Below are 23,786 nucleotides of genomic sequence, written 5' to 3' on the forward strand. Positions count from 1 at the left end.
ATCGCGATGTTTCATGTTAACGGTCTGGAACGGTGGTCATATACCACTAGGCCATTTCCATACTAGATCCTGCGAGACACGGGGGGAGATGGACAAGCTGTGGAGATGAGGTGTTGCGCGGGTGATGCTGACAATGCCGCGTGCCGTGAGCTAGGGGCAGATTCGTGGAAAACAAGTTTCACGATCTTGAATGAAAGGAGCGATGGAAATTCTTCCGATGATTAGCCTGGCACGTGCCGGGGATTTTCAACGCCTGAAACGAACGCCACCCATGCACTTCTGATAAAGAAATGGAGCCTGAGGAATGCCATAATGCAGTTCTTGATTTTACTTTGACTCGATTGAACTATCTACTGACAACCTTTGATTTTGAATAATAACCATACTCGGCGTCCGCTTGATAACTTGAATGAAAAATAATACAAATGAGCATACTAGCCCTTCTCCTGAGGGCCCGCAAATGCCAGAGTCACACCGACAACCCCATGAACGCCAGTCAAAATGCATTTCCAAGACAAACGATCAAAGTCAACACTTTTGGTCGACTCCGTAATCCCGAAACTCTTCATCCCCCAATACTCCCATTCACTCTCGTTCCCTTCTTCTTCTCTACAGATATCCCATCCACAGCGGATCCGTCATACTCAACTTGCCCGGATGCACCGCGACAGCTACGAGGTCAACCATCGTCTGGTTTGCCGGCAAGTTCGCGCCCGTGGGCAGACTCCCAATGGCACTCGCCCTCTTCACCACCAACTCACTATTGCTCTGCACCGACTCCCTCAACACCTCAGGCGTAAGCTGACTAGCCTTGTGTTGAGAAGTGAACCAATGATTCATCTCATCGCGCATGAAGATAGAAAGTTGCATCTCAAGTTCGCCTTCAGGCTCGATCAAGCAGCGAGCGACTGTCATGACGGCGGGCGCGAATATACCCTCGAGATTGAGGGGTCCCATGATAGTCTGTAAGTTGGGTGTTAGGCGGAAGGGCACGGGCTCCGAGTTGTGCAGGATGGGTTTGCCGACTGCCATTGAGGGGATGAGTTCGGAGCCCCAGACCCTGCCAGTAGCACGCGAGACGCTGATCTTTTGTGGGAAACGTGTGTTCATGTGCATGACGTATGTCATGAAGGTGAGCGCTGCAAGCTGGTACGAGAAAGTGCGGCGGAAGAGCCAGAAGTCTGCGAAATTGGGGTATGTGGCGCGGAAGTAGTCCTGGATCACAGTAGGTGGCACGTACTTCTCCTGAACGGCGGCGAAGGTCTCGAGGCGGATGGAATTTGCGTGTTCGATGTTTTTCTGTTCGTTGACGTTAGCTGGCTGTGGGCTTGATTCTATGGGGTTGGCTGCACTTACCGGTTGTAGAGCTCTCAGCTTCTCGATGCTGAAAAGGACAGGCTCATCCTTGTTGATACCGTTCTTCCTGCAATAATCTTCGTAGATGCCCTGCATGTTGATATACGACGCATCGTCCTGGACCATGCGCACACTCGGCGTGATCGGAACCACAAGCGGGAGATGGAACTGTAAATTCCTCCGACGACTCTCTTTGCGCTTCGCCAAGATGCCGTTGAAGATACGGAACAGCTGCAGAATGCGTTCTTCTCGCCTCGAGCTTCTAGGGGCCGGAAACTGGATCGCAAAGGGGTGTATACTTCCATCATGACCACGAATTTGAAGGCGTCGATGACATATGCCAATGCCACGTACCAGCTCAACATCAGGAAGGAAGCGCTCGATGCGGACAAAGTCCGAGTTCTTATCGCGATGCTGCAGGTACTGTCCAGGGACTTCCACATCGTCAAACTTGAGGAATCGGAACTCGCTAAGCTGATGCGTATACTGCTCGAGCGGCACTGTAAGCCTCCTTCGGTCAAGCCTCTCTTCAAAGCGATTTCGCCAAGTACGTAATTTCTGGATGTATTCGTACATTGTCGGCTTATTCTTGACAAAATCCATTTCGAACGCTTTACGGATATGTGGTGGCAGGACTGACTCGGCGAATCGCGTAATGTTCGCCTCGGTCGAAGCAGGCAATTTAACTTCGCGCGCGTAGAGGTTTGGCTGGCGACCAACGTACGACAAACCATCGTTCAGAAGAGCCACGATGAGCCTGTAGGCATCTTCGTCCGGAGGGCATTTGAAGTTCTTCTGGATCTGGTCGAACATCGTCTCCATGGAGAGAGCGAGGAGAGGGAAAGCCGTCTTTAGGATCGCACTGATTTCCTCCACATGATCCCAAGGTTTCTTTGGGGCTGGCGGCGCATCACCAGCAACAGGTGCGGCGGCTGCATTTGGACTGCTTTGCTGGCCACCCTCAGACTTAATGGTGCCATTCGGTGTACCGTTCGCGGTAGGCTTGCTCTCACTACTCGCGGATGCTGGCCGGTTGCCGCTAGAGCCAGGTCGAGCTTCTGGTGAGCTTTGCTTCGCTGCAGGGGATCCTTGGCCTTGTTGTTGTTTTGCCTTTGTTACTTTGTCCTTGGCCTCCTTCTGTTCGTGATTCTTCTTAAGCACCACCATATCTTCTCTAGTCGTCCTGAGGTGGCAGTACAGTGCCTGAGGATACGTCTTAGCCAGCTTACCCAGAATCGACCTTGCGATGGGCGCTTCCTGTCTTGAAAGACTGTTCAGCAACTGAGGGATGTAAGTAATCCAGTACCAAGCCGGAGTATCGCCCTTGAACTCTTCAAACTTCTCCGCTAACTTCCTCTCGGGGTTATCCAAGCTGAGCAACCACAGCACGCGTCCGAGCAACTTTCTCGACTTCGCGTTCTTGAACTGACTCGCAGCCTCAAGATAGCAGCTTAGTGCTGCTTCAGCCCTCTCCAGATTCTGCGGCTCCTCCTTGAACAGCATATCGTTGTATCGGCCCCACTCCGCCCAAGCCTTTGGCAGCTTGATATCAAAGTACAGCGCAGTGCCAAAAGCCTCACCAGCCTCGTTCTTCTGCCCCAATTTGGCCAGGAACATACCCTTTAGCGTATAGAACTCTGCCTTCTGTTGCGGACCGAAGTAGTTGAGATTGGTATTGTTAATGACATCCAACCCACTGTTGAGATCAGCGCGGATCTGATAATGGCACTTCGCCTGTTCACGCAACTTCAAGAACGCTTCTTGGATTTCGATATTGGGAAGGGTGTAGATGCGTCCGAGTTGGTTGATGCACACTTCCGGAAGATTGTGCTTGCGTGCTACGTGCGCAAAGCGGTTGATGATCCATGCAGTCTCATGGTAGCCTCGGTACGCAAAGGAGTTGCCGCTGGCGTTATTTTGGTTCGGCGGAAGGAGGTTCAGGTAAACCCCATTGATCATGTGGAAGATGTGCTGGCGCCAAGTGACAAGATCTTGCCATGCATTGATGTCGTCCCAGAAGTTGGGTAAGCGATCGCGCCAGGTACTCAGAAGAAGCTTAAGCTCCTGAGATTTGATGTCGAGATTCTGCTGCGTTGTCTGCGCAAGGCTCTGACAGATGACACTAGCATCATGCAGTTCCACCAGCTGCTGGAAGTGCTGTAGTAGTGGAATGTGCGCCTGCGTAATGCGTCGAGGAAGCTGGTGCCACTTTCGGATCGAGAGCTGAATGGACTCGTCACACAGTCGATGGAACTCAGGCTGCGACTCCTGCTTATTGTGGAGCTTGAGAAGAGACATGAACGTTTGGAAGAAGACTCGTCGTGGTGTCGGGGCATCGCTGACAGCCTTGATAGTTGCATCAAGCTGTTCGCGCGTCTCAGTGTTCTGCCAGGCGTCGAATACCCGCCAGGTAGACTCAAGGTAGAGATCGTTGAAGTTCTCGTGCTTAGCGAAATCACTCAAGATCTCCCATTGCTGCAGTTTCTGTGCACATATCACCCAATGGTCTTCCCAGAGCATATACTCGCCGGTCGAGAAAGGTAGCACAGAAGTTCGAGCTTTGATCTGCGCTGCCTCGTACATTTGCTGTGCCTTGTCCCAGATGCCGCACTGCTCATAGGATAGAGCAGCATTACTCTCAATGAACTGGCAACGCCGTCGCCATGTGCCGTAGAACAAGTCATCCTCTTGTAAGCCACTGTATATCTCTAAAAGAGCATCGAGATTGCTCTCTCGCAGCTTTTCGACATCGACAACAGGTGAGATGGCAGAGTCTTCCATGTACACGGCCGCAGTATACCAGGCGTTGTACGTTTGAGCCAGGTACTTCATGATGTGGGGAGGAAACTTGACGCGTGGCCGAGCATGCACGATAGCATCCAGCATGGTCGCGACGCAATTAGGTCGCTTGTCGAGTTGGCGCGAATGGTAGTCCTTGGTCAGGAGTGCCGCCATGCCCTTCTCTAGGTCGCTCTGGTCATCCTTCGTGAGCGCAGTCCAGGCTAGAGGGAAGAACGCAATCCAAATGTCGTGAGCAAGATTGCTGTCGGTATGCTGAAGGTGTCCGAGCGGCTCAAAGATATCCTTGATCTTAACGTCGGCTAATTGACTGCAGAAGCGGCGATGGCCATTGATAAGATTCTCCAACTCATCGTCGACCATGACATCCGGAATCCTAGAATCCTTGCTGTAGGGTCCAAACAAGGTGGTCGGCTGCAAGAGTCGGAAGTCCTCTTGATGCAGCTGTGCAGGCGTGTTCATCTCAACCGAGCCAAACATCAAATGGATGACTTGGCTCAGCCAGTAGCTATCAGAAAGCGTATCCCAGTTCTGGGATGCAAGCACATAGCTCAAACGACTAGCTGCGGTACGACTTAAACTCTTGTCGAAGATGACCATATATCGGTTGCGCATCTCGACATCTTGTGCCCTTGTGCCGATCAAGAACGCATGTTCCATCCGAACCGTAAGCTCACTCCTTGTAATCTTAGGATCCTCGTAGATTCGGATGACAAGATCGAGGAAGCGGGTGAGGAGTGAGGTATCTTGTCGGTGTTCAAAGAGAAGCATCTTGCTGAGCACTGCGGTCTTCTCCTTGAGCGTTGGAACTGGCTCAGTGGAGTGGAAGATCCAGTCTTCCACGAGATCCAGCACCTTCATGCACACGGAATTAGTTTGAGACCGCTCAACAAGTGAGGCAAGGACGCTCAAGTAAGGTCGCCGGTTTTCGCCAAGTTCGTTCATCCGCGCTGCGAGAATGTCGACGGTTTTGAGAACGAGATCCGTTTGAACCTCGACCTCACGGGGATCGGTTGGCGGATTGGATCCTTCCGGACGCATACTAGGCGGAACAGGCTGCCCTGGGATTCCGGCGTGACCAGCGAGATGATCCTTGGCCATTTTGCCCTGGAACGCTTTCATGACCTGTGGTATATGCTGGTCGATCTCCTCTGGTCGCTTCTGACAAAGGGTCCAAAGGACATTGATGGCACAGACATAGGAGCCGTTCGAGAGTGCCTCGGTCGAGACAGCTCCCAGGAAGTTGACAAATTCTGTTGATGGGGACTCTTCGGTGTTTCCCTCATCGTCTGTAACAGGATCTGGCATGACCTCCAAGATCCGTTTGAGAATGGGCTGCAACTTCATCGATCCATCCTCAGACTCGTCGGTCGCGTGTAAACTCGCCTGAACATCGGGGTTTTCGGATCGAACTGGCTTCTCTAGGATTTTCTGGAACTGCGGAATACGCTGGAGTACCCAGTCGTCTGGCTTAACATTGACAATAACCTTTACGATCTGTAGCGTGTTGATCATTCGTGTATGGAACACTTCAGATTTATCCTCCTGTTTCATCTCAATCAGTAGGATCTCCTCGATCTTCTTCGTAAGCATTACGTCGAGGTCCAAATCGTTCCATAGTCGCTGTGAGAGGAGGTCGTGTAGTAGCTGCACAGCCTTTCTACAAATCTCAGCGGGCTGCGATGTGTTGGTTGTGACAATGACTGCATCCTTTGGCTTGGGTGAGGCAACAGGGAAGCGCTCGGGTAGGTACGCTATGAACTGAACGAGGTACTTGATCAGCATCATGCGGATGCCGGCTGAAGCGACAAAGCCCTTTGGCAACGGACCCGGAGCCACGGCCGACCCGTCTGCTCGCCTTTTAAGCGCTTGTGGTGACTCCGATTTTATCTCAGCCGTACCTCCAGCCTCATTTGCTGTTCGTTCTTCCCAGGTCCTGATGAGGCTGATCAAGTTCAACGCGAGCTTCTTAGCATCGGTCGACGGATTCGGAGGCTGCGCAATCTTCGAAAGCGCGGTGATGATAATACTAGACAAATGCTCGCGCCCCTCGTAGAAAAGATCCGGATGCTTTACAATGAAGTTGAAAATGCTCATCAACTGCTGCAAATTCGAACTTTCCTCGGACAGGATTTTGCGCGGGTGCTGGATCCATCTGGGCATCTTCGGGTCGCCGTTCCCCATCCGCTTTTGCAAGACTGGTGCCATAAGCTCCAGCGCCTGCATTACTAGTGAACGTCCTTCATTTTGATGCGCCTTGAGAAGGGCTTGATAGACCTGAATGGCAATCTTCATAGGCGTATCGTACACAGCGATGAAGAAAGCGATGAGAACATACGCCGCGTATTTGTTGATGACGTCTTCGAGCTTGATGTAGTTCCAGGCAAACTTGATGACCACTTTACGAGCGTCTTGGATCATACCGGAATAGTGCTTGAGAAGGAGTGTGGTGAGTTGAAGCAGTTCCATTCGCGAATGGTCAACGCCAAGCTGTGCAGTCTCCTCTGAGGTATCGGTTAGTGACTGTGGTTTCCACAGTCGGTTGTGAATTGTCTCCGTCATGTTACGATCCATCAACTTGGTACCCTTCATATTTTGATCGAACAGGCTGTCCCAGTTGCGCTTGACATCCATGGCAAAGATGGGATTGACGATATACCGGAAGATGAAGGTCTTTGACTTTTGCGAGGAAGTCCGTGACGTATACAGGTCGATGCACTTGTGCACTAAAGTCTTCCAGTATTCGACAGACTCGCTGCAAATGATCTCTTCGTAGATGAAGTCGAACAATCGTGGCGACGCTTTCAACTCCTCAGATGTGATAGCATCGATAAGCTCGAAAAAGAAGTCCAACCCGTTCGGCTCGTGCTTGAGGTACGTGGTGAAAATGAACATGACCTGGTCACTGGCTTGTTCAGTAGCCAGACGTAACTCCACGTCGATGGTGTTCAAACGGAGTTTCTTTTCCAATGACCGCGCTGCCTCAAAAATTCCCTTCCGCAAGTCGTCATGGTCAACCAGCCACTTACTCGTCGCCTCGAATTGGCTAAGTGCATACGCAATGTGAATAGCGTTGAGCTGAATCTGACAAGTCTCCTTGTCGGTCCCTTCCGAGTTCAACACATTCAAGAAACCAGGCACATCCTCCATGACCTGCTTTCGCAAGACAGCGCTCAATTTGTTCTCGAGCAGCTGTGCAAAGAAGCGCCCAGGTATCTGTTCCTTCAGCTTTGGTGCGAAGTAATCCCAAGCTTCTTTGGGGTACATGCAGAGATACTTAATAAGTGGCTCTCTGAACGGACTGTAATGTGTTCGTCGTAGTGCAATCTCCAGTTCGATGACTTTTTCGATGACCTGCTTGAGGAACGTAGCAGCCGTGGGTGGAAGGAGGTGGAAGATGTTGAAGATGCCTGTGACAACCTTCATCTTGGGATTCTGCTCGATCATGGTGAATGAGATCTTTTGCAGGCTATTCTGATCTGCAATCATCTTCATATGGTCCAGAAGACGAGTTGCGATCTCGACTCTGAAGTAGTTCGTTAACAGCTTCAGCAATCGAGCCAGTCCATCCAGGTTCTCAACCGAGAGCTTGCGTGGATCTTGAAGATTGACGAGGATGGGGCGGAGACCACTTTGTAGGACATCCTTTGGCAATTTGTTTGTAGCCGAGATGACACCAGACAAGCCGATATTGGCTGCCTCGATGACTTCAGGAGATCTCGAGTACAGACACTTGAAGAAAACGGCGATGATACGGAGGAAAGTCTGGTTCGGTGGCATGCTGCTGAACTCTGGGAAGCTCTGGGCGGTAGATAGAAGGTGGATGCAGGCGACCCGCAAGTTGACGATGTGCTCCGCATTACGTTGCTCGAAAGGCTTACTTGCGAGTCCTTCGTCTTCCGCATCGGCCAATGCAAGTGACTCCATGAGCAGCCTCGTGAGCTGGTCATTGAACTCCAGAATATTATTTTTGAGCTTCAGGCAGAAGGTGATAGCGTCGATATAAGCAATCTGTATGCCGAATGGCAGCGCTCGAAGGGGCTTCGTCCATATTGGTACAATGAGTCTATCCTTGACTGGCATGATGAGTTCGCTTACGGTCAAACCGGTAACACCAGACAGTACGTGGAAAGCTTTTTGTGTCGCCTCTCGTACACTCTTGTTCATGTGTGAGAGGTCACCCACTAGCTGACCGCATAGTCTTAGTGTGATGTTGTTGCCCTTCTCAAACTCTTCCTTGGTAGTTCTCTTGTGACATTGTTTGATCAGTTCCCCTATCAGGCCTTCTGCTTGAATGCGCGTCTTCGAATCGAGGTCAATCGGCATGTCCTTCATGACGAAGTTTAGAGCCCTAATAAGTTCAAAATGGCGTGCCACCATCCATGATTGGGGGAGTCCTAGCTGCTTGATGATGATCTCGATGCCTCGTGTTCCACCCGACTTCATAAACCAGTCGTCGGCGTGGCAATTATGGCAGAAGGTACTTGATAGCTCGTTGAAAAAGGAGAACTTGTCGAGCGAATTGTCGTTGCCAAAGATCGCTTTGACGGCATCACGCATCGTCAGAATAGCTTGTTCAGCAGCATCTCGCACATCTGGGTGTTCCGATGCAAGAGATTCACCAATAGCGTCGGAGATGACATCGCTTTCGATCGTGACCGGTCCTTCGCCCGAATGCACATCGAACGGTTTGTTCTTATGCTTTAAGGTTGCAAACTGAGTCCCGAGCTCTAGGAGGGTGAAATGTTTGGCTAGATTCGTCACCAAGGCTTCAGCATCTGTCTTGAGATCTGGTATTGACACAGCGAAGATGCATGCCTTGATGAGCTTCTTCAACGTGTCTTGCTCGACAACCTTCTTGACGATGGACCTCTCTCGCTCAGACGCTGTGAGTATGTCGACTCCATCCTCAAATTTCTTGGCGCATAGATCATTCGCTTGCAGTCTTACTAGCTGAGCAAAGTCCTCGGGTAAGTTGTCGAAGCCAACTAAAAGTTTCGTATGTGCCGTAATGAGGCGGAAAGCCTGCTGCTTGTGGAACGCATCTGACTTCTTCGCTGCTGGTTGCTTCGGGATCTCATGTAGCTTAGCGATAGCGGTATCTATACCTATCGCTGCCGGGAAAGCACGATCCTTGGTCGATCCAATGAGCCGGATGTCGATGGAAGATTGATCGTCCGAGTAAGGCTTGTACTCCAGCTCCGGAGGCCCTGTGATGAACTTTCGATTGCGTCCACCGAGCTTACCAAGAATGCGCATTGTGGTATGGGCATGGAAGTGACTGTAGGGATTCGGCTTCAGGTGCTCCCATAATGCAGCCATGAGTTCGTCGATGACAGGCGCCATGATTGGATCCAGATAGTCCGCCGTCAAATTGTCCACGCATAATTCGAGTGTGCGCAATCCTTGGCCGACGAGATCAGAGCCAGCTCGTAATGCTACAACCAGAGGCCTCATGAGGTAGCTAAGGTGCGGCAGAAGGTTGCTCAACCGCGCTGGCACTGTGAGAGATAGTTCCACAAATAGGTCGCGCTCAGCAGGCTTGCGAGCTGTCAATAAAAGGTTGTTGAGAACGTCCAGTAACATCTCCAGCAATGGAAGGATCTCCTTATAGAGATGTTCGAATCTGCCGCCACCTATGCTTCTGAATAACGACCTGAGCAGTAAGAAGTAGTTCATCGGCTCTTCGGCTGTTGTTGACAATTGTATCGATTTTGTGATGATTTTGCTGACGTGCGGCAACAGCACCTGCTCATTCTGTGCGGAGAAAAGCGTGACAGCCATAAATGAGAGTTTGAAAAGGCGTAACAGAATAGACGACTTCTTTACGTCCGCTGTGCCGACTTCTTCGATCCGATCCATTAAGAACTGTAACAACATTCCCGAGAAGCTTGGCGACGTCGCTTCCGACGCCAGGAGAAACTGCGGTACGTGGAGTAACGCGGGATGATCAAACATCATATCGTACAAATGGGGTATCTCGGAGGAAAACACTTCGTGGAACGTAGCTGGATCGATGTGGTGAAATACGGTTGCGAACGTCTCCAAGAGCTCCTTCTCGTCCTTGCCGCTCGACATCATGTGCTGGTTTCCCATGAAATCTCCCGGTGATAGGCCTTGCGTTTCCGGGGACTTGTCGGTGCCGTAGTAGCGAAATACTTTTGCGCCTTCGCGGAAAAGCTTGATAAGGACCTCAACCTCTTCCGCATTATAGCCAAAGGAAACCTCATGCCAGTTTGCCGATGCGTTGGCCACATCTATCTCTTCTTTGATCTTCGCCGGATTACAAACTCGTAGCTGGTAGAAGAGATTCTTAAGCCCATGAAGCAGATTCTTGAACAGGAACTTGTTGTCGGCAATTGGATCCGAGCTCCTATCTCGCGGATTCGAAGTTTTAATGGGCGTCGCATTGAAGATGTCGATTTCGTCCCAGTCTGGAGGGTGTTCTTGAACAGCCATGTGATTTTCGTCTACCGCATCGATAGAAGGCTGACTATACTGAGCCGACAGCTTGACAGCGTTGTGATACTGACGGTTCATAGAGGCAAACTTATCGCCAATGGCGTTGAGTATCATGATCAAAAAGTACCGGGCATCTTCCTTTGGCTCCAGTTTAGCAATGCACTCCGTCATGTTAAGTAGAAGTTTTGCACTCATCGTCTGGAAGCTTGTTCCCGGGAATGTGTCGTGGAGGTTCTTAGTGTATACCTCTACGGTCCGGCGAATTTGCTCCTTGGAAAGCGATTCTCGTAGATGGTGTATTAGGTCGGCAAGCATGCTATAGGCCAGCGGACGCATAGTCTCGTAGACCGTCAGCCCGTCACCAATCAACGTCCGTTCGTCTAAGAGCTCATCGATCTTCTTAAGAAAGATTTTGCGGAAGTTGAAGTTGATGATATGCCTGATAGCCACCAAGAGCTCCTTGCGCGCTCCGGACTTCTCTCGCGGGCAGTCTTTGAGTAGCCGTACGACAATATCCGGTAGTGTTGGCAAAAAGTCGTTCAGCTGGTTCGCGTACACCCTCAGGAGGTAGGCTAGGAAGCTCATGGTTTTGACTTGAGCTGTAATAAAGTCGCCGAACGCAGCGCGGTTGCGAATGTCCTTGCTGACCCCGGTGAAGATGGTGCCCCGTTCTTTGGCCTCTTCGTGTGCCTTTTCTTGCGGCTTCGCCTGTAGCAGGAGCACATTCTTGATAAGCGGAACAAAAAGTTTCACGTTCTTGTTGACGCAATTCCTGTATGCCTGAAATAGTGACACGACGATTATGGGGCACTCGGCGAGGACCTTGAACGACTGCATGCCCTTCAACAGCATGCGCGTTTGCTGGTGTTCTGACCCGATTTCGCCTGCGGGACCAGATGTGAGGGCGGTCGCGGGTGAACTCGGTCGCGGGGACTGTGAGTATTGGTGATTGTTCGGAGTTGATGGTACGCCCTGCGAGGCTGGCGCTGGCGCGCTGCTGTCGAACGTGTCGTGCACCGCCTGCTCCATCGTCTCGAACATCTCTTGAATAAGGTCTAGAAACGGTTGCACTCGGTCCGCGAGAGCCTTGGTCTGGTGCCGCTGAAAGTCCATAATGGTCTTCATGCACAACACGGCATTATCCTCATTTTCCAACTTCACCAAGCTCATAAGCTTGTCCACTATCTTGGCCGCATGGGGTTCGACCGCCTCAACCGGGTTCATAGGAAGTCGGTGTAGGATCTCGAGGACGCAATTCCGTATTCGCTGTGCCTGGGGTTAGACTGTTACTTTGTGGTCACAGAGTCGTGCGCTCACCTGTTCCGGGGACGTGGATATAAAGACCGGGTTGCCATCCAGTATTCTGAGAAACACTGGGACAAGATGGTTCAAGAAAGGGCTGTACTGCTGCCCTTGGCAGTAACTCTCGATGCTGTCTCGTATGTCGATCGCCAGCGTTCCTTTCGTTCGTAGATCTACGCGCAATCAGCCTCCAGTCTCTTTCCCATAGCTTGCGCAACCATTTGCAAGCGGATATTGCTTCCAGGGAAGATCATATACCAGAATTTGGATCGTCCAGCTTTGCGGCCATAGCCTCAAAGTTGTGAGTCGCCATGGCGAGATGGGTGTGCAGCTTGCAGCTGCTTGTCCTGCCCCTTAGGCCCCTCCTAGGCTACTCGGGTTGGTACTGCAACAATCCAGCTACGTCGTGCGAGTATGGAGGTTCGAAGGTAGTCGCATCGGTCGGAGGATTTGGTTTGTAGTCGCAGTTGAGGGCCAGTCCCATGTAGTGGTAGCAGATTAAATATTGAAATGAGAAAGGAGAGTGTAGGCTACGCAGCCTGTTGGGTCATTACAATCATTAAATGAGAGGTAGGGCTCGTGGTGGGGTGGAGGTCGCGTCCAGCAGATGCTGGATATGAATCGCGACTTGAGCTCTCTGCAGGACTGCAAGAGGACTGAACGACGCTGGGGCATGCGATTTACCCTGACGGCCGTAGAACGTGCTCTGATTGGTCGGAGCAGCGGCCGCACCTTCACCAAACGATCCAAGCGTGCGGTCGGCCTCTTTCCGGCCCGCGGGGGTTCGTCCCATCGCAATGTATATGGTGGCCAGCACAAGCAAACAGCATTAAACGCAACATCATCTCATACCACTTCTGGAGGACTTCTAACTATGCAAGTCTGTCTAACTACTAACCCTTACACCCCCATGAATGTTTTCAGATATTTCAATCTTCCTCGAGATCTATGAAGACTCGAAGCTATTCAGGCTGTTTCAAGAGGCACTGTACTGCCCCGTGTTATCAGGCGTACACGTAGAATAGTACTATCTAAATAGTTCCAGTTCTCTGCGTACCTACTAATCTTCTTGGTTCCCAAAATGCTCGAGGATAATCCACGCCCGCAGTCTCCCCTCATTTGTTGTGCTTTGGTCTTAGTTCGTGGGGAAATGTATAGGACTGATGTAATAGACTCTTATCAGGGTCGTTAGGCATCGCAGAACTTGTTGGAATCCTCCACGGACGCCTTACCATGTCATCTTCTACTCCGCTATAAACCAGCCTGACCATACCTCCTACCGAATAAAAGCTCGAGCAACGGCCCACAGGTCATTGCAGCAAGTTGAAAAATATGCCCATTCAACGACTTCACAAGACAACAAGTGGGGAAAGTTCTGAAGTTAACGAAATCTGTACATCTACCACAGCGAGATATCGCTCCATCTACGACTACGACCACCCTACGCTTCAAAATAGCCGCGATACCCAGATTGCTAAAGGAAAAATCACGTAGTGATACAGCACCCTCCCTCCCCATCCATTCGTCCAATCGAAACATCGAAATGTCGGCGTTTACAGTAGAGCCGATGTGGGCTCCAAGATTCTGAGGCCAGATAGAAAGGGAGGAATGTCGGGCATTCAGCATGACCGCGTGATCGTCTACTTCTCATCGGGATACAAGGCCTCCTTCAGCGGGATGCCGAGCTCCTCGCGTATCGGCTCAAGTTCCTCGACGTATTCGGCATATTGGCCCTTGTTCTCAACCTTGAACTTGATGCCTGACTCATGTGTTAGTAATCAGCGTTCCTTGAGTGGTTACTGGTGTATCTATATAAAAAATTCCATGCGAAAGCTCCTCGGCCTAGAAGCGCGCAAAGATGACTCCATGGGTGTGTAGAGGGGTGTTGATAGAAAACGTACCCTCGAAAACGCGGACAGCGGAGGGGAAGTCATTGACACGCCTGGCCGCGCGCAGAGCAGCCGTGATGACGGTAGGCGAGGGGACGAGATCGTAGGCAAAGCAGTTGTTGAGGTTTCGCTGGGTATTGATTAGCTCTCTTTTCTTCTTTCAGGCGCCTTGTCGACTCATCCATGTTGGATCGGATGATCCCGGTGCTATTCCGTCATTGGGGCGCGACAAACGTACCTGGAGCTCAAAAACGTCGTTCACCTTGTCGAACTCCTTCTCATACCTGTTATGAAGATACACATGTCAGCGACAGAGCTCCTGGCAAGCTCGGTGGAGCTCAATGGCAGCCCATTGGTCCTCGGGTACCTCCTTCCCCAGCCTGAACATGTAACCCCTCCTTGGATGCACCATACCTGGCAGTGAACTCCTCGAACGTCTCCTCGGAGTGCGCGTCGCTCTTTACGGCAGCCGACTGGGAGAAGGCACGCTGTGCGTTCCACGCAACGGGGGTTGCTCGGTAGGCCGGGACTCGCACGCCCACTCGGCCGACCGTCGATGTAGCGCGTACAAAGGACATTTTGCGTCTCAATTGACTCTCGGGGTGGTGCGAGAGTGTGTATAAGGGCGGCTAAACGGGGACAGCCTAGTGTGTGATGGTGAGCGGTGGTGTCGGTGGTACGACCTTTGGGTGAGGTTCTGAAAACGAAAGCTCAGGCGATCCGGGCGCCTTGCGCAAGCCAAGCACAAGAAAAGTGGGGCCTTCTGTCCCTGTCCCTGTGACACCTTGACACTGACAACATGTCAAATACACTTCACAAATGCCATGCGACAGGTTACTAGACGCTATTCTCACCTGGAGTGCTCTTCTACTGGTCCTCACAGTGTGCGCTGTTCTGACAGCCCTCCACATTCAAAATCTATATCTGAAATCGAAGTCACTACTACTAAATTATACTCTGTAAAGCCCGCCAAAGGGCGCTGGGCCTTCTGATGCTGCCCGTGCAGACATGGCAGGACTGTCCCCATCATCGTCAGCCTCCCAGACTCCATCGACGTCCTCATCCTGATCATCGCCTTCATCGTTTACATTCTCATTTTCATCCTCATCATCTTCATCTTCGTTGCTTTCGTCTCCGTTTTCTTCCATCTCACTCTCGTCCAGGAATTCTTCTACCGTGACGGGATTCTCAGTCATGTCTTCGGGAATGTCAATGTCTCCGGTGCTAGTCTCCTCTGCTTCTGCTTCGCGTACTGGTTCACTTGGTGTCTCCATCGTCTCGAAGGCATATCTCGGATTCCGTGCAGCCCATCGGACGTGATGCATGACATCGTGCTCCCTCTTCTTCTCGTCGTGTACCTGGCGGTCGTTGACCTCTTCTTTGTACGTGGCTGCTATAGTCTGGTCGTCCCACTGCTCGGGCCATTCAATGATACGCTGGTAAATGGTGTCATCTGGTCTCTCTTTGCCGATTATCGTGTTCATCTTGTCCTTCAAAATGACGGTTGCTTTTGCCCATGTTCCAGCGTGGTACCATCCTTGGAAGGTCGGGGCGCACGTAGTTCGAATATCATCCGTGGCCAGAATCTTCGCAATCAGAGGGTCCGTGATATCGCAGAACTGAAAGAGGTTACCGGTCTGAGACACGTTGACGCCGTCGAATGTGTGCTGCGTCTTTAGCTCTCCTGGCGTCATCTGACTCAATTTCATAACATGTTGGTCGAAGCCTTTGTGGTGCTTCGAGGTACCCACCTTGAGGTAAGACAGAAACGACACGGTCTGGTACCTTCGGTACTTGGAATCTTTGCGGGGATCGACGCCCCAACGCACGAGTGCTTCTCGCCACGGTCCGCTTTCAAAGAAATAGCCACAATACACAGCGGCCTGTCTGAGTTTTGTGCGCTTGTCCCATCCGAGCTTGTTGTAGAGCAAGTGCCGAGTGATGATGGGCCGTTTCTCGAGTTCACCTTTGATGTGTTTGATCAGGGTCTGCAGATAGGGGGTGAGTGACTCCTCTGGCGGTAGACTGAGCTTGGGCCCCGTCGGCACATGGTCATCGGTAGGTTTGATGATGGTGTATGCGTTGTAGGCGATGCTTTTCTGCAGATTGACCACACCCTGTTCAGTGTACTTGACGTACGTATTCTGCTGGAATCTGGTTGTTCGTGAGCACCATTCGTGATGAAAGAAATCATAGGCTTACCGGTAGTTGAAGGCAATAGGCATCTGCAGAAACTCGGCCGACGGACCGACGCTCTTGGTCAGGTCTGCGCCGGCGGCAGTGTTGAGCGTGTATTTCTTCAACTGGCTGTCTGCATCTGGGTCAGATAGTAGTACTGCATGGCTCGAATGAAACATACATCGTTTAGGAACAACGTGGTCTCTGAGTGCGACCATGGTATCGTTATGAACGGCAGCATATTGTAAGTCAGGCATGCCTGACTGGTTAGAAACGTTCATCTGTCCCAGCAAGACCGAAGCATAACGACTTACTTCGGAATCGATGGGCCTCGTCGACGACACCGGCAAGCGCGACCTTGTAGGTTGAATCATTGTCCCGCACACTCGCATAGATGGTCGAGGCACTTGCATAGGCATGCTTGCCGAGAGGCGTGTCATTTGGGGGTCTATTGCTGTTGGTTGCCAGTTCATCTTCGGTCAGGAAGGGACCCGAAGTGCCACGCTTCCGTTTACGTCCTGTTCGCTTGGGCACCGTGACCTTGAGAAGGAGGTTGTTGGTTCTCACAGGCGTAGAGAGCAAACGCTTGGCAAAGGGGTCGTTTGGCCGCAGAGACACGGTAATGAGTTTCTTGATCTCATCATCGCCCTCGGCGTTGGTGGTGGTTTCTAGTCTGGAGCGCAGGCCCTAATGGCGGTATTAGTCGCCCGTCGTGGTACCTTGGACAGGCTGGGAGCGCTGCTGACCTTGCTCAACTTGACAGGCCCGCCCAATGAGATAATGCCCTTGTCCAGGTTTTTGATGATACAGGGATGCTCGACGACTGAGATGGCGCGCGACGGAATGGGCAGCCATGGAGCCCCAGCCTGTGGGCTGTCGCCATTGTGGTTTGCAGTAGTGTCTTTGTTGTTCATGGTGGAGCTGGAGCTGGAGCTGGAGCTGATACTGATACTGATACTGGTACTGGTACTGGTACTGGTACTGGTACTGGTACTAGGGAAAATAATGCTGCAGCTTCCTTCTGCAGAGACAGGGATCTGGACAGTGTCGTCTCAGGGGAGTGATAATAAATCAGAGGGGCATCGTGGTGGCGCCCAACGCAGCGGTGTACAGGGCCCTCTACTACTATGCTCATTCCACGCTTCTCTCGCCTCGCCACGGCTATCCGCAGCTACAACAGTGATATATGCCCTCTTGACATCTCATCAACGCAACGCAACGCAACGCAACGCATCGGCGGGGTCTCGTCTCCATCAAACGCACGGGCGTTTCGCTACCGGTACGGCTAGTGCGAATCACTCGACTAACCGCTCGCTGCCCATCACGCTGCTGTCTAGTTGTAGAGCCCTGAGTTGGCAATCTTAAACGTCCTACTACTCGCATTTCATCCTCCTCGCGCCTCGCCCGTACGCACCGCTCCCCCTTCAGCCAGAACCCCCATTGCGTCACCACGTGGTTGCTAGGGCACCAGCTGCCGTCTGACCCCCTCTCTGCGAGCTCCTACCTCCTCGCCGACTCCCGTGCACCAGCCTGAACTCCAACACTAGCGACGATCTATTACGGCTTCGCGTCCATCCTCCATGCCGACCTGACCTCTACGCTGTCCGTCCCTTTGATATCGTGTGCGCGTTGCTATACTACTCTCCATTGGCGCTGTTGGATCGCGACCTCTTTCTCGCCGCCTCGACGAGGGCCAGCCCCCAATTCGGACCTTCTGTGTCCGCGACACTTCCGCAGCGCTTGACGTGCACTTGCGCACATGTCGACAGTCATGAAAGGCTTTAGGCAAAGGGTCGTAAGTCCCCCATTGTTCCTCTAGACGCGGCGCCACTTGACCACCCGAAGCATTACCCCTCTCCAGGCGCAGAGGCTAACATGTCTAGTCTGAACAGCTCTCTCGCAATAAGGATAGCAAGTCATCTAAGAAGAAGGACTCGACGTCCGGTACCGCATCGCCCTCGCACGGCGCCTCGAATTCGCCCTCTGGCTCGGCTCAGGCCACTCCCTCGTCATCGCAGACCCAACTCACCGACTCACGAGGCAAGAACCAACCTGCCGCAGATGGCGCCCCGGGGAACGCTGCCTCGTTGCAGCCAGGTCAGCAGCCCGCTTCAGGGTCTTTGGCCGGGGGACCTCACTTCACTGCGCAGCAGGGCTTGATGAGCCCTGGTAGTGTTGGTGGCGCCAGCGCTGGCACTTCTGGCCCAGGCACGCCTTCAAGACTTGGGCAGCCGCTGGCACCCAGTGTCATTATTAGCCCAAGCGCTCCTGTAAGTATACCCACTCCAAAAACTAAACATGTAGAGCGCTCATTCTCGCTACAGCATATTCCGCCTCCTGGCACGGCCGAGACCATGCCAGGCGACCTGGCACCCCCCAAGGCGGGCCAGAAGTCGTTGATCTTCGACCGCCTCCAAGCAACCCCCAAAGACAACATCGAGGGTATTAGGACGCCGAAGAGGCAACATTCTTCGCGCTTTGACATCTCGGACCAGCGCCAGCGAGAACTGGAAAAGCTACCAGGGTTCCATGAAGTGCCCCCGAACAAGCGGGAAGAGCTCTTCATGCAGAAGATCGACCAATGTAATATCATCTTCGATTTCAACGATGCCAGTGGCGACATGAAGTCGAAAGAGATCAAACGCCTAGCCCTACACGAGCTGCTCGACTACGTTGCCAACAACCGCCAAGTCATCACAGAGAAGATGTACCCTCGCGTGGTGGAAATGTTCGCCAAGAACCTGTTCCGGCCTATCCCACCGCCCATGAACCCGCAAGGCGAGGCATTTGATCCTGAAGAGGATGAGCCTGTTTTGGAAGTAGCGTGGCCGCATATACAGGTCGTTTACGAGTTCTTCCTGCGATTTATCGAAAGTCAAGATTTCAACACAAACATTGCCAAGGCGTATATAGACCACAGCTTCGTGCTCAACGTGAGTCCCCGCTAGTTTGCCAACCATCTCGCATCATTGCTGACACGTCCAAGCTTCTCGAGCTATTCGATTCGGAAGATCCGCGGGAACGCGACTTTCTGAAGACGACGCTTCATCGCATATACGGCAAATTCCTCAACCTCCGCTCGTACATCCGTCGCTCCATCAACAACGTCTTCTTCCAGTTCATGTACGAGACAGAGAGGTTCAATGGCATTGCTGAACTCCTCGAGATTCTTGGGTCCATTATCAATGGCTTTGCACTGCCCCTAAAGGAAGAGCACAAGCTTTTTCTCACAAGAGTGTTGATCCCGCTGCACAAAGTCAAGAGTCTAAGCATGTATCACCCTCAGCTGGCGTACTGTATTGTTCAATTCTTGGAAAAAGACGCTGCCTTGACAGAAGAGGTAGGACCGTACAGCAGATCTAACAGGCTAGGCTTACATGTCCAGGTTGTCCTTGGCCTTTTGCGCTATTGGCCGAAAGTCAACAGCACCAAGGAGGTCATGTTTTTGAACGAAGTAGAGGACATTTTTGAGGTCATGGATCCCGCCGAGTTTGCCAAGGTTCAAGAGCCGCTTTTCAACCAGTTAGCGAAGTCGGTGGCCAGCCCTCACTTCCAGGTATGTCCACATTCCTTTTTATTCTCTCTGTTTGCATCCCTAACGAGATTGCAGGTCGCCGAGCGGGCACTCTACTTCTGGAACAATGAGTATTTCTGCAACCTGGTTAGTGATAATGTCGAGGTTATTCTGCCCATCATGTTTGCTCCATTGTACGAGAACTCGAAGGGACACTGGAACCGGTAAGTCTTTGCAGGAATGCTGTATTCGCAGATGCACTGATGCCACATTTTAGAACCATTCACGGCATGGTATACAACGCTATGAAACTCTTCATGGAAGTCAACCCACAGTTGTTCGATGATTGCTCGCACGACTACGCGGAATCTCAGAACAATGCCGGTGAAAGACAAAAGAGCCGACAAGATCGATGGGACAAGCTCTCGAAGCTCGCCGAAGCACGTCAAAACGGGACGGTGGAGAAGCCAGGGCTGTCATCGTCGACTGCGGCCTCGCCCATGAGGTTAGACGATTCGGATCCGCTTAGTCAAGGACGACTAGAGAACCTCCGCCTGCAGGACGACGGAACGGCTTCAAGAGAGAGGCGGCCGAAGGAGTATGAGCGCCAGAGCAGTCAGACTTCGGTACGTTGATTCTCACGTCCTCTAGAAGTCGGGATTGAGAATTGTCTGTGGGCGAAATCGATGTACTCTTAATCCTATCCCTAGACTTGTACTAGGTCTTCTTCTTGTTCAAGAATTACATTTCGGTTCAGGTGGATCTGACGTCTTTGTGCTTGCGTCTTTGCAGCGCCGGCACCCTACTCACCAGGTGGAGCATCACGCATCAAGTGGTCGGCGGCCAGCTGCGCGACCGCGGAGCAACAGTCGGCCCCATTCTTCAGGCAACGTCGCCGTCTCTTCTCGGGCGCCTACTGGACGTGCGCGGGCAAACTCTGGGGGAACCATCACCAGAGTCGTCTAGTCTGTCTCCTGACGCTGCGCGCGCCCTGGCATTTTTCCTTTCTCTCCTTTTCTAGTTCTCCGCCCCTTGTTCCGTCATGGAAAGATTGTCGCTGCGATATTGTGTGTGTGTGGTTCACTGTTGGCATCATAGCGGTTGCGGCTCTCTTTTTATTTTGTTTCTGGGTGTCAAAAATAAAGATGGATTTCATACGGTGTTACGGGTTACGACGAAGTTGCTTTGGTGGGAGTGCAAGCTGGCTGGACAGGGGCTTCTCTTCACATGGATAGACACGGAATGTAGATTGTTCAAACGTAATATGCTGCTGCCCGCTCGTCGACGTGGAGTACTTCACAACACCCTTTACACGTCTTGAAATATAGTCTATTACCCTCAGCATGCGTCTTTTACACGTGAAGGCGCGCTTCGGCTTTCGGGCGCCAAGGCTTCCAGGCAAGTCTTTCCCAATTTGTCCTTGACCATCCCAATCGGCTCCAGAGTCGACTAGAGACAATGTTGGATTAGAATTAGAACAAATTAGAACAGGCGCGAGAGAGACGTGTACTGTACAAGACCCGAGCCCAATATCAGTCAGCATCCAATCACAGCTTGGCTATTCGCCTCGGCCTGCACCGTGTCCCAAACTTTGGGCCAATCTGCGGGAATCGCGGAAGACCCCAGCATTCATCTCCGACCTCCTTTCCCGCTCACCCAGAAAAACATTGCGGTGATAAAAAATCCCGCCTTGCCCACCACACTTCCTTCTGCTCGGCATTGGGATCGTGTCTCTTTCTCCTTCTTCCCCCCCTCTTCTTCGTCGCTCCTTGGGCCGCTGCTGCCTTGCTTTACTTTTCTCTTTGTTTACCTTGGCCCCGACTTACAGGCGCAATCCTCCCAAGTCTTCCTCTAAAAAAAGGCACCCGACCGCCCTCCAACGAGACCACTTCTCCCACCCTGCTACCGCCACCTCAAATCTCGCACAATGAGTAAGCCCAGTTGGATCCAGTACGGCGTGCCCACGCTCGACCGCCCCTTCGGCCTCGAGCTATGGCCCATCTTCGAGCGAGTCTTCGAGCCCATCGCCGGCTACAAACCTCAGGATTTCCGCTTCGTACAGGGCGAGACGCCGCTCTCGACCTTCAAGACGTGCGCAGTCACGCTCATTACCTACTACATTATAATCTTTGGCGGCAGGGAGCTGATGCGCAACCGCGAGCCCTTCAAGCTCAACTTCTTGTTCAAGGTGCACAACTTTTACCTCACAGCTATTAGTGGGATACTGCTTGCGCTGTTCGCCGAACAGTTGATCCCCACGGTGGCGAGGAAGGGCATTTTCTTTGCTATTTGCGACTATGAGGGCGGATGGACGGATAAGCTTGTCATCCTGTACTATGTAAGATTTTGCGAGACCTGGCTTTGGCTCGTAGCTGACTTTGCGTAGCTCAACTACCTCACCAAATTCGTGGAGCTGATCGACACCTGCTTCCTGTTCCTGAAGAAGAAGCCCCTGAGTATGCGCGCCCGAATTTTTTGTTGTGGAGAGCTTCACTAACTAGAATAGCCTTCCTCCACACCTACCACCATGGCGCGACCGCTCTTCTCTGCTATACCCAGCTCATCGGCCACACGCCTGTCTCATGGCCCGTCATTACCCTCAACCTAGCTGTTCATGTCGTCATGTACTGGTACTACTTCCAGAGCGCACGTGGCATCCGCATCTGGTGGAAGAAGTACATCACCGTTGGCCAGATTACCCAATTCGTCCTCGATCTCGGTATGCCATTCCACCTCCATGCGCTATACCTATGCCACAGTCTAACAACCTCTAGGCTTCATCTACTTCGCCTCGTACACGTACTTCACGAGCACCTACTGGCCACACATGCCAAACCTGGGTAAATGCGCAGGCGAGGAATTCGCCGCCATCTCGGGCATCTGCATCATTACGTCGTACCTCTTCCTCTTCCTCGCCTTCTACTTCGCTACGTACAAGAAGCCCGTGCCCAAGGGCCGCCGCAGGGCTACGTCTGCGCTTGTGGAGATGAAGGATGAGAAGGTGCCGACTGTTGGTGAAGCCCGCAGGCGTCTTTCTGTCTCGCGCGTTGGCCAGGTGGTTGCTAATGGACATACCACAGGCGCCTCCCCCAACGGAACTCCCAATGGGCGCGCTACCAGGAGCCGCAAGGCTTAAGGACGGCTTGAAAAACTGTGGAAGGAGCGCGGCGCAGAAACTCGAGCTTGGCTCAAGTCCCAATTCCGAAGCATCGCACGGTATCTCTCACCCGTGTCGAACTTGAAGCCCTCCACGGCCTTAACGCAACTTTCCGCTTTCGGCCACCAGTCGCAAATTTCACAACGTCTTAGGACCTTCCGCGCAGGCCCCGAGAACGACCCCGTGAACAGGAGCCACACACGGCTCCTTACCTTCATCAAATATCACCCTAGAGGGCCACATTTCATATTCCATTGTAATTGCTATGTTTAGGGGAGGTGCCAATAAGTGGTACACCCTGTGTTACGATAAAAGCATGTAAGAGCATGGTCGTCGGTTGGAAAATCACGATGATTACTGGTGTTGGGTTAATTCTTTTTTTTTTGGGAGGGGGCAATGGCGGCTCGCAATGTTTGCTTGTTTGTTTGTACTACTATACAGAACAGAAGAAATGAAAAACGCAATGCACTATTACCACATTGATGACTTCTGGCCCTAAGTTGTTCATCCCCTTGACGTTGCGTGCAAATGAGCAGTTGCATGTTTTATTATATCTACCCACGTCTCTTACATTTTTGTGTGAGGACTAAGACTAAGTAAGGTTATCTTGCAGTTCTCTATACGGCTGAAGCACTTGAACGTTTGCCAACGCTTCACAATATCACAGGGACCGTGATTCTGCCTGATCGATCCCAATTAGCCTCACCAGCACGTCTCTTCCGTCTGTTCTCACAACTTGCGTCCGCCTGGCTCGCGTTCATGAAATCGGTTGGTGTCGCTTTCTCGAGACCCGCCGCCTACATCAAGCATCATTACAACGGTCCTACAAAGCCCGCCAGTACCGCAAAGTCCTCCCCGCTCATCTCTTGGGGCGGCCGCTATCTCCCTATGTATCCGCGACAGGGGCCTAGGAGGCTGTCCACTGGTTCGCGCTAGAACCGTTTCTCAGCTTCAGGAACAAGTGGGAAGAGATGTTAACTATACTTATGCGCGTTCCCTGATACACGTAGCATTCAAAGCTACGTCAATGCTAACTAGTGTACAAGAAAGACTAGAAAACAGATGGCTTCACTTTTCAATGTCTCGCAATCCCTAAGCACTGACCTTTTTATATGAACGCTTGTTACTG

At 52.0% G+C, this 23,786-nt stretch overlaps 5 protein-coding genes across 5 annotated transcripts; 2 read left to right on the forward strand and 3 right to left on the reverse strand.

The window, feature by feature from the left end:
- Window positions 1–305: 305 nt before the first annotated feature.
- On the reverse strand, window positions 306–12,563 carry K460DRAFT_414617 (uncharacterized protein). The gene is made up of 4 exons (XM_040937686.1): window positions 12,178–12,563; window positions 11,935–12,092; window positions 1,357–11,883; window positions 306–1,299 (listed from the first exon to the last, which is right to left on the reverse strand). The coding sequence occupies exons 1-4, from the start codon at window positions 12,230–12,232 to the stop codon at window positions 610–612; spliced, it is 11,430 nt and encodes a 3,809-aa protein (XP_040790543.1). The 5' UTR covers window positions 12,233–12,563; the 3' UTR covers window positions 306–609.
- Window positions 12,564–13,060: 497 nt separating this feature from the next.
- Window positions 13,061–14,489, reverse strand: K460DRAFT_363993 (cytochrome c oxidase subunit VI). Its single transcript, XM_040932926.1, has 4 exons — window positions 14,223–14,489; window positions 14,047–14,092; window positions 13,821–13,938; window positions 13,061–13,678 (listed from the first exon to the last, which is right to left on the reverse strand). Exons 1-4 carry the CDS (start codon window positions 14,384–14,386, stop codon window positions 13,560–13,562), a joined length of 447 nt encoding a protein of 148 aa, XP_040790544.1. The 5' UTR covers window positions 14,387–14,489; the 3' UTR covers window positions 13,061–13,559.
- A 200-nt stretch (window positions 14,490–14,689) lies between these two features.
- K460DRAFT_307749 (transcription factor tfiiic complex a box associated subunit sfc1) lies at window positions 14,690–16,900 on the reverse strand (the record flags this gene model as incomplete). The annotated part of the gene is made up of 5 exons (XM_040930079.1): window positions 14,690–15,962; window positions 16,011–16,119; window positions 16,168–16,245; window positions 16,301–16,673; window positions 16,733–16,900. The coding sequence occupies 5 exons, from the start codon at window positions 16,898–16,900 to the stop codon at window positions 14,759–14,761; spliced, it is 1,932 nt and encodes a 643-aa protein (XP_040790545.1). The 3' UTR covers window positions 14,690–14,758.
- Window positions 16,901–17,548: 648 nt separating this feature from the next.
- K460DRAFT_66551 (protein phosphatase 2A regulatory B subunit) lies at window positions 17,549–20,399 on the forward strand. Its single transcript, XM_040938605.1, has 6 exons — window positions 17,549–17,781; window positions 17,870–18,256; window positions 18,311–18,919; window positions 18,973–19,542; window positions 19,597–19,724; window positions 19,778–20,399. Exons 1-6 carry the CDS (start codon window positions 17,746–17,748, stop codon window positions 20,133–20,135), a joined length of 2,088 nt encoding a protein of 695 aa, XP_040790546.1. The 5' UTR covers window positions 17,549–17,745; the 3' UTR covers window positions 20,136–20,399.
- Window positions 20,400–20,991: 592 nt separating this feature from the next.
- On the forward strand, window positions 20,992–23,135 carry K460DRAFT_307755 (elongation of fatty acids protein 3). The gene is made up of 4 exons (XM_040930080.1): window positions 20,992–21,838; window positions 21,887–21,956; window positions 22,007–22,219; window positions 22,275–23,135. The coding sequence occupies exons 1-4, from the start codon at window positions 21,428–21,430 to the stop codon at window positions 22,634–22,636; spliced, it is 1,056 nt and encodes a 351-aa protein (XP_040790547.1). The 5' UTR covers window positions 20,992–21,427; the 3' UTR covers window positions 22,637–23,135.
- The last annotated feature ends 651 nt before the right edge of the window (window positions 23,136–23,786 follow it).

This window comes from Cucurbitaria berberidis, assembly GCF_010015615.1.
Source record: "Cucurbitaria berberidis CBS 394.84 unplaced genomic scaffold K460scaffold_2, whole genome shotgun sequence".
Lineage (NCBI taxonomy): Eukaryota > Fungi > Ascomycota > Dothideomycetes > Pleosporales > Cucurbitariaceae > Cucurbitaria > Cucurbitaria berberidis.

Coding starts and splice junctions, on each gene's coding strand:
- K460DRAFT_414617 (XM_040937686.1), bottom strand. CDS start 12,232: ATGGCGACTCACAACTTTGAGGCTATGGCCGCAAAGCTGGACGATCCA. Junction 11,884..11,934: donor TATCCACGTCCCCGGAACAG/GTGAGCGCACGA, acceptor CCCCAGGCACAG/CGAATACGGAATTGCGTCCT. Junction 1,300..1,356: donor AGCTGAGAGCTCTACAACCG/GTAAGTGCAGCC, acceptor GTCAACGAACAG/AAAAACATCGAACACGCAAA.
- K460DRAFT_363993 (XM_040932926.1), bottom strand. CDS start 14,386: ATGTCCTTTGTACGCGCTACATCGACGGTCGGCCGAGTGGGCGTGCGA. Junction 13,939..14,046: donor ACGACGTTTTTGAGCTCCAG/GTACGTTTGTCG, acceptor ATCAATACCCAG/CGAAACCTCAACAACTGCTT. Junction 13,679..13,820: donor CGCTGTCCGCGTTTTCGAGG/GTACGTTTTCTA, acceptor CACATGAGTCAG/GCATCAAGTTCAAGGTTGAG.
- K460DRAFT_307755 (XM_040930080.1), top strand. CDS start 21,428: ATGAGTAAGCCCAGTTGGATCCAGTACGGCGTGCCCACGCTCGACCGC. Junction 21,839..21,886: donor AGCTTGTCATCCTGTACTAT/GTAAGATTTTGC, acceptor GACTTTGCGTAG/CTCAACTACCTCACCAAATT. Junction 22,220..22,274: donor CCAATTCGTCCTCGATCTCG/GTATGCCATTCC, acceptor AACAACCTCTAG/GCTTCATCTACTTCGCCTCG.
- K460DRAFT_66551 (XM_040938605.1), top strand. CDS start 17,746: ATGTCGACAGTCATGAAAGGCTTTAGGCAAAGGGTC. Junction 18,257..18,310: donor TTATTAGCCCAAGCGCTCCT/GTAAGTATACCC, acceptor TTCTCGCTACAG/CATATTCCGCCTCCTGGCAC. Junction 19,725..19,777: donor TCGAAGGGACACTGGAACCG/GTAAGTCTTTGC, acceptor GCCACATTTTAG/AACCATTCACGGCATGGTAT.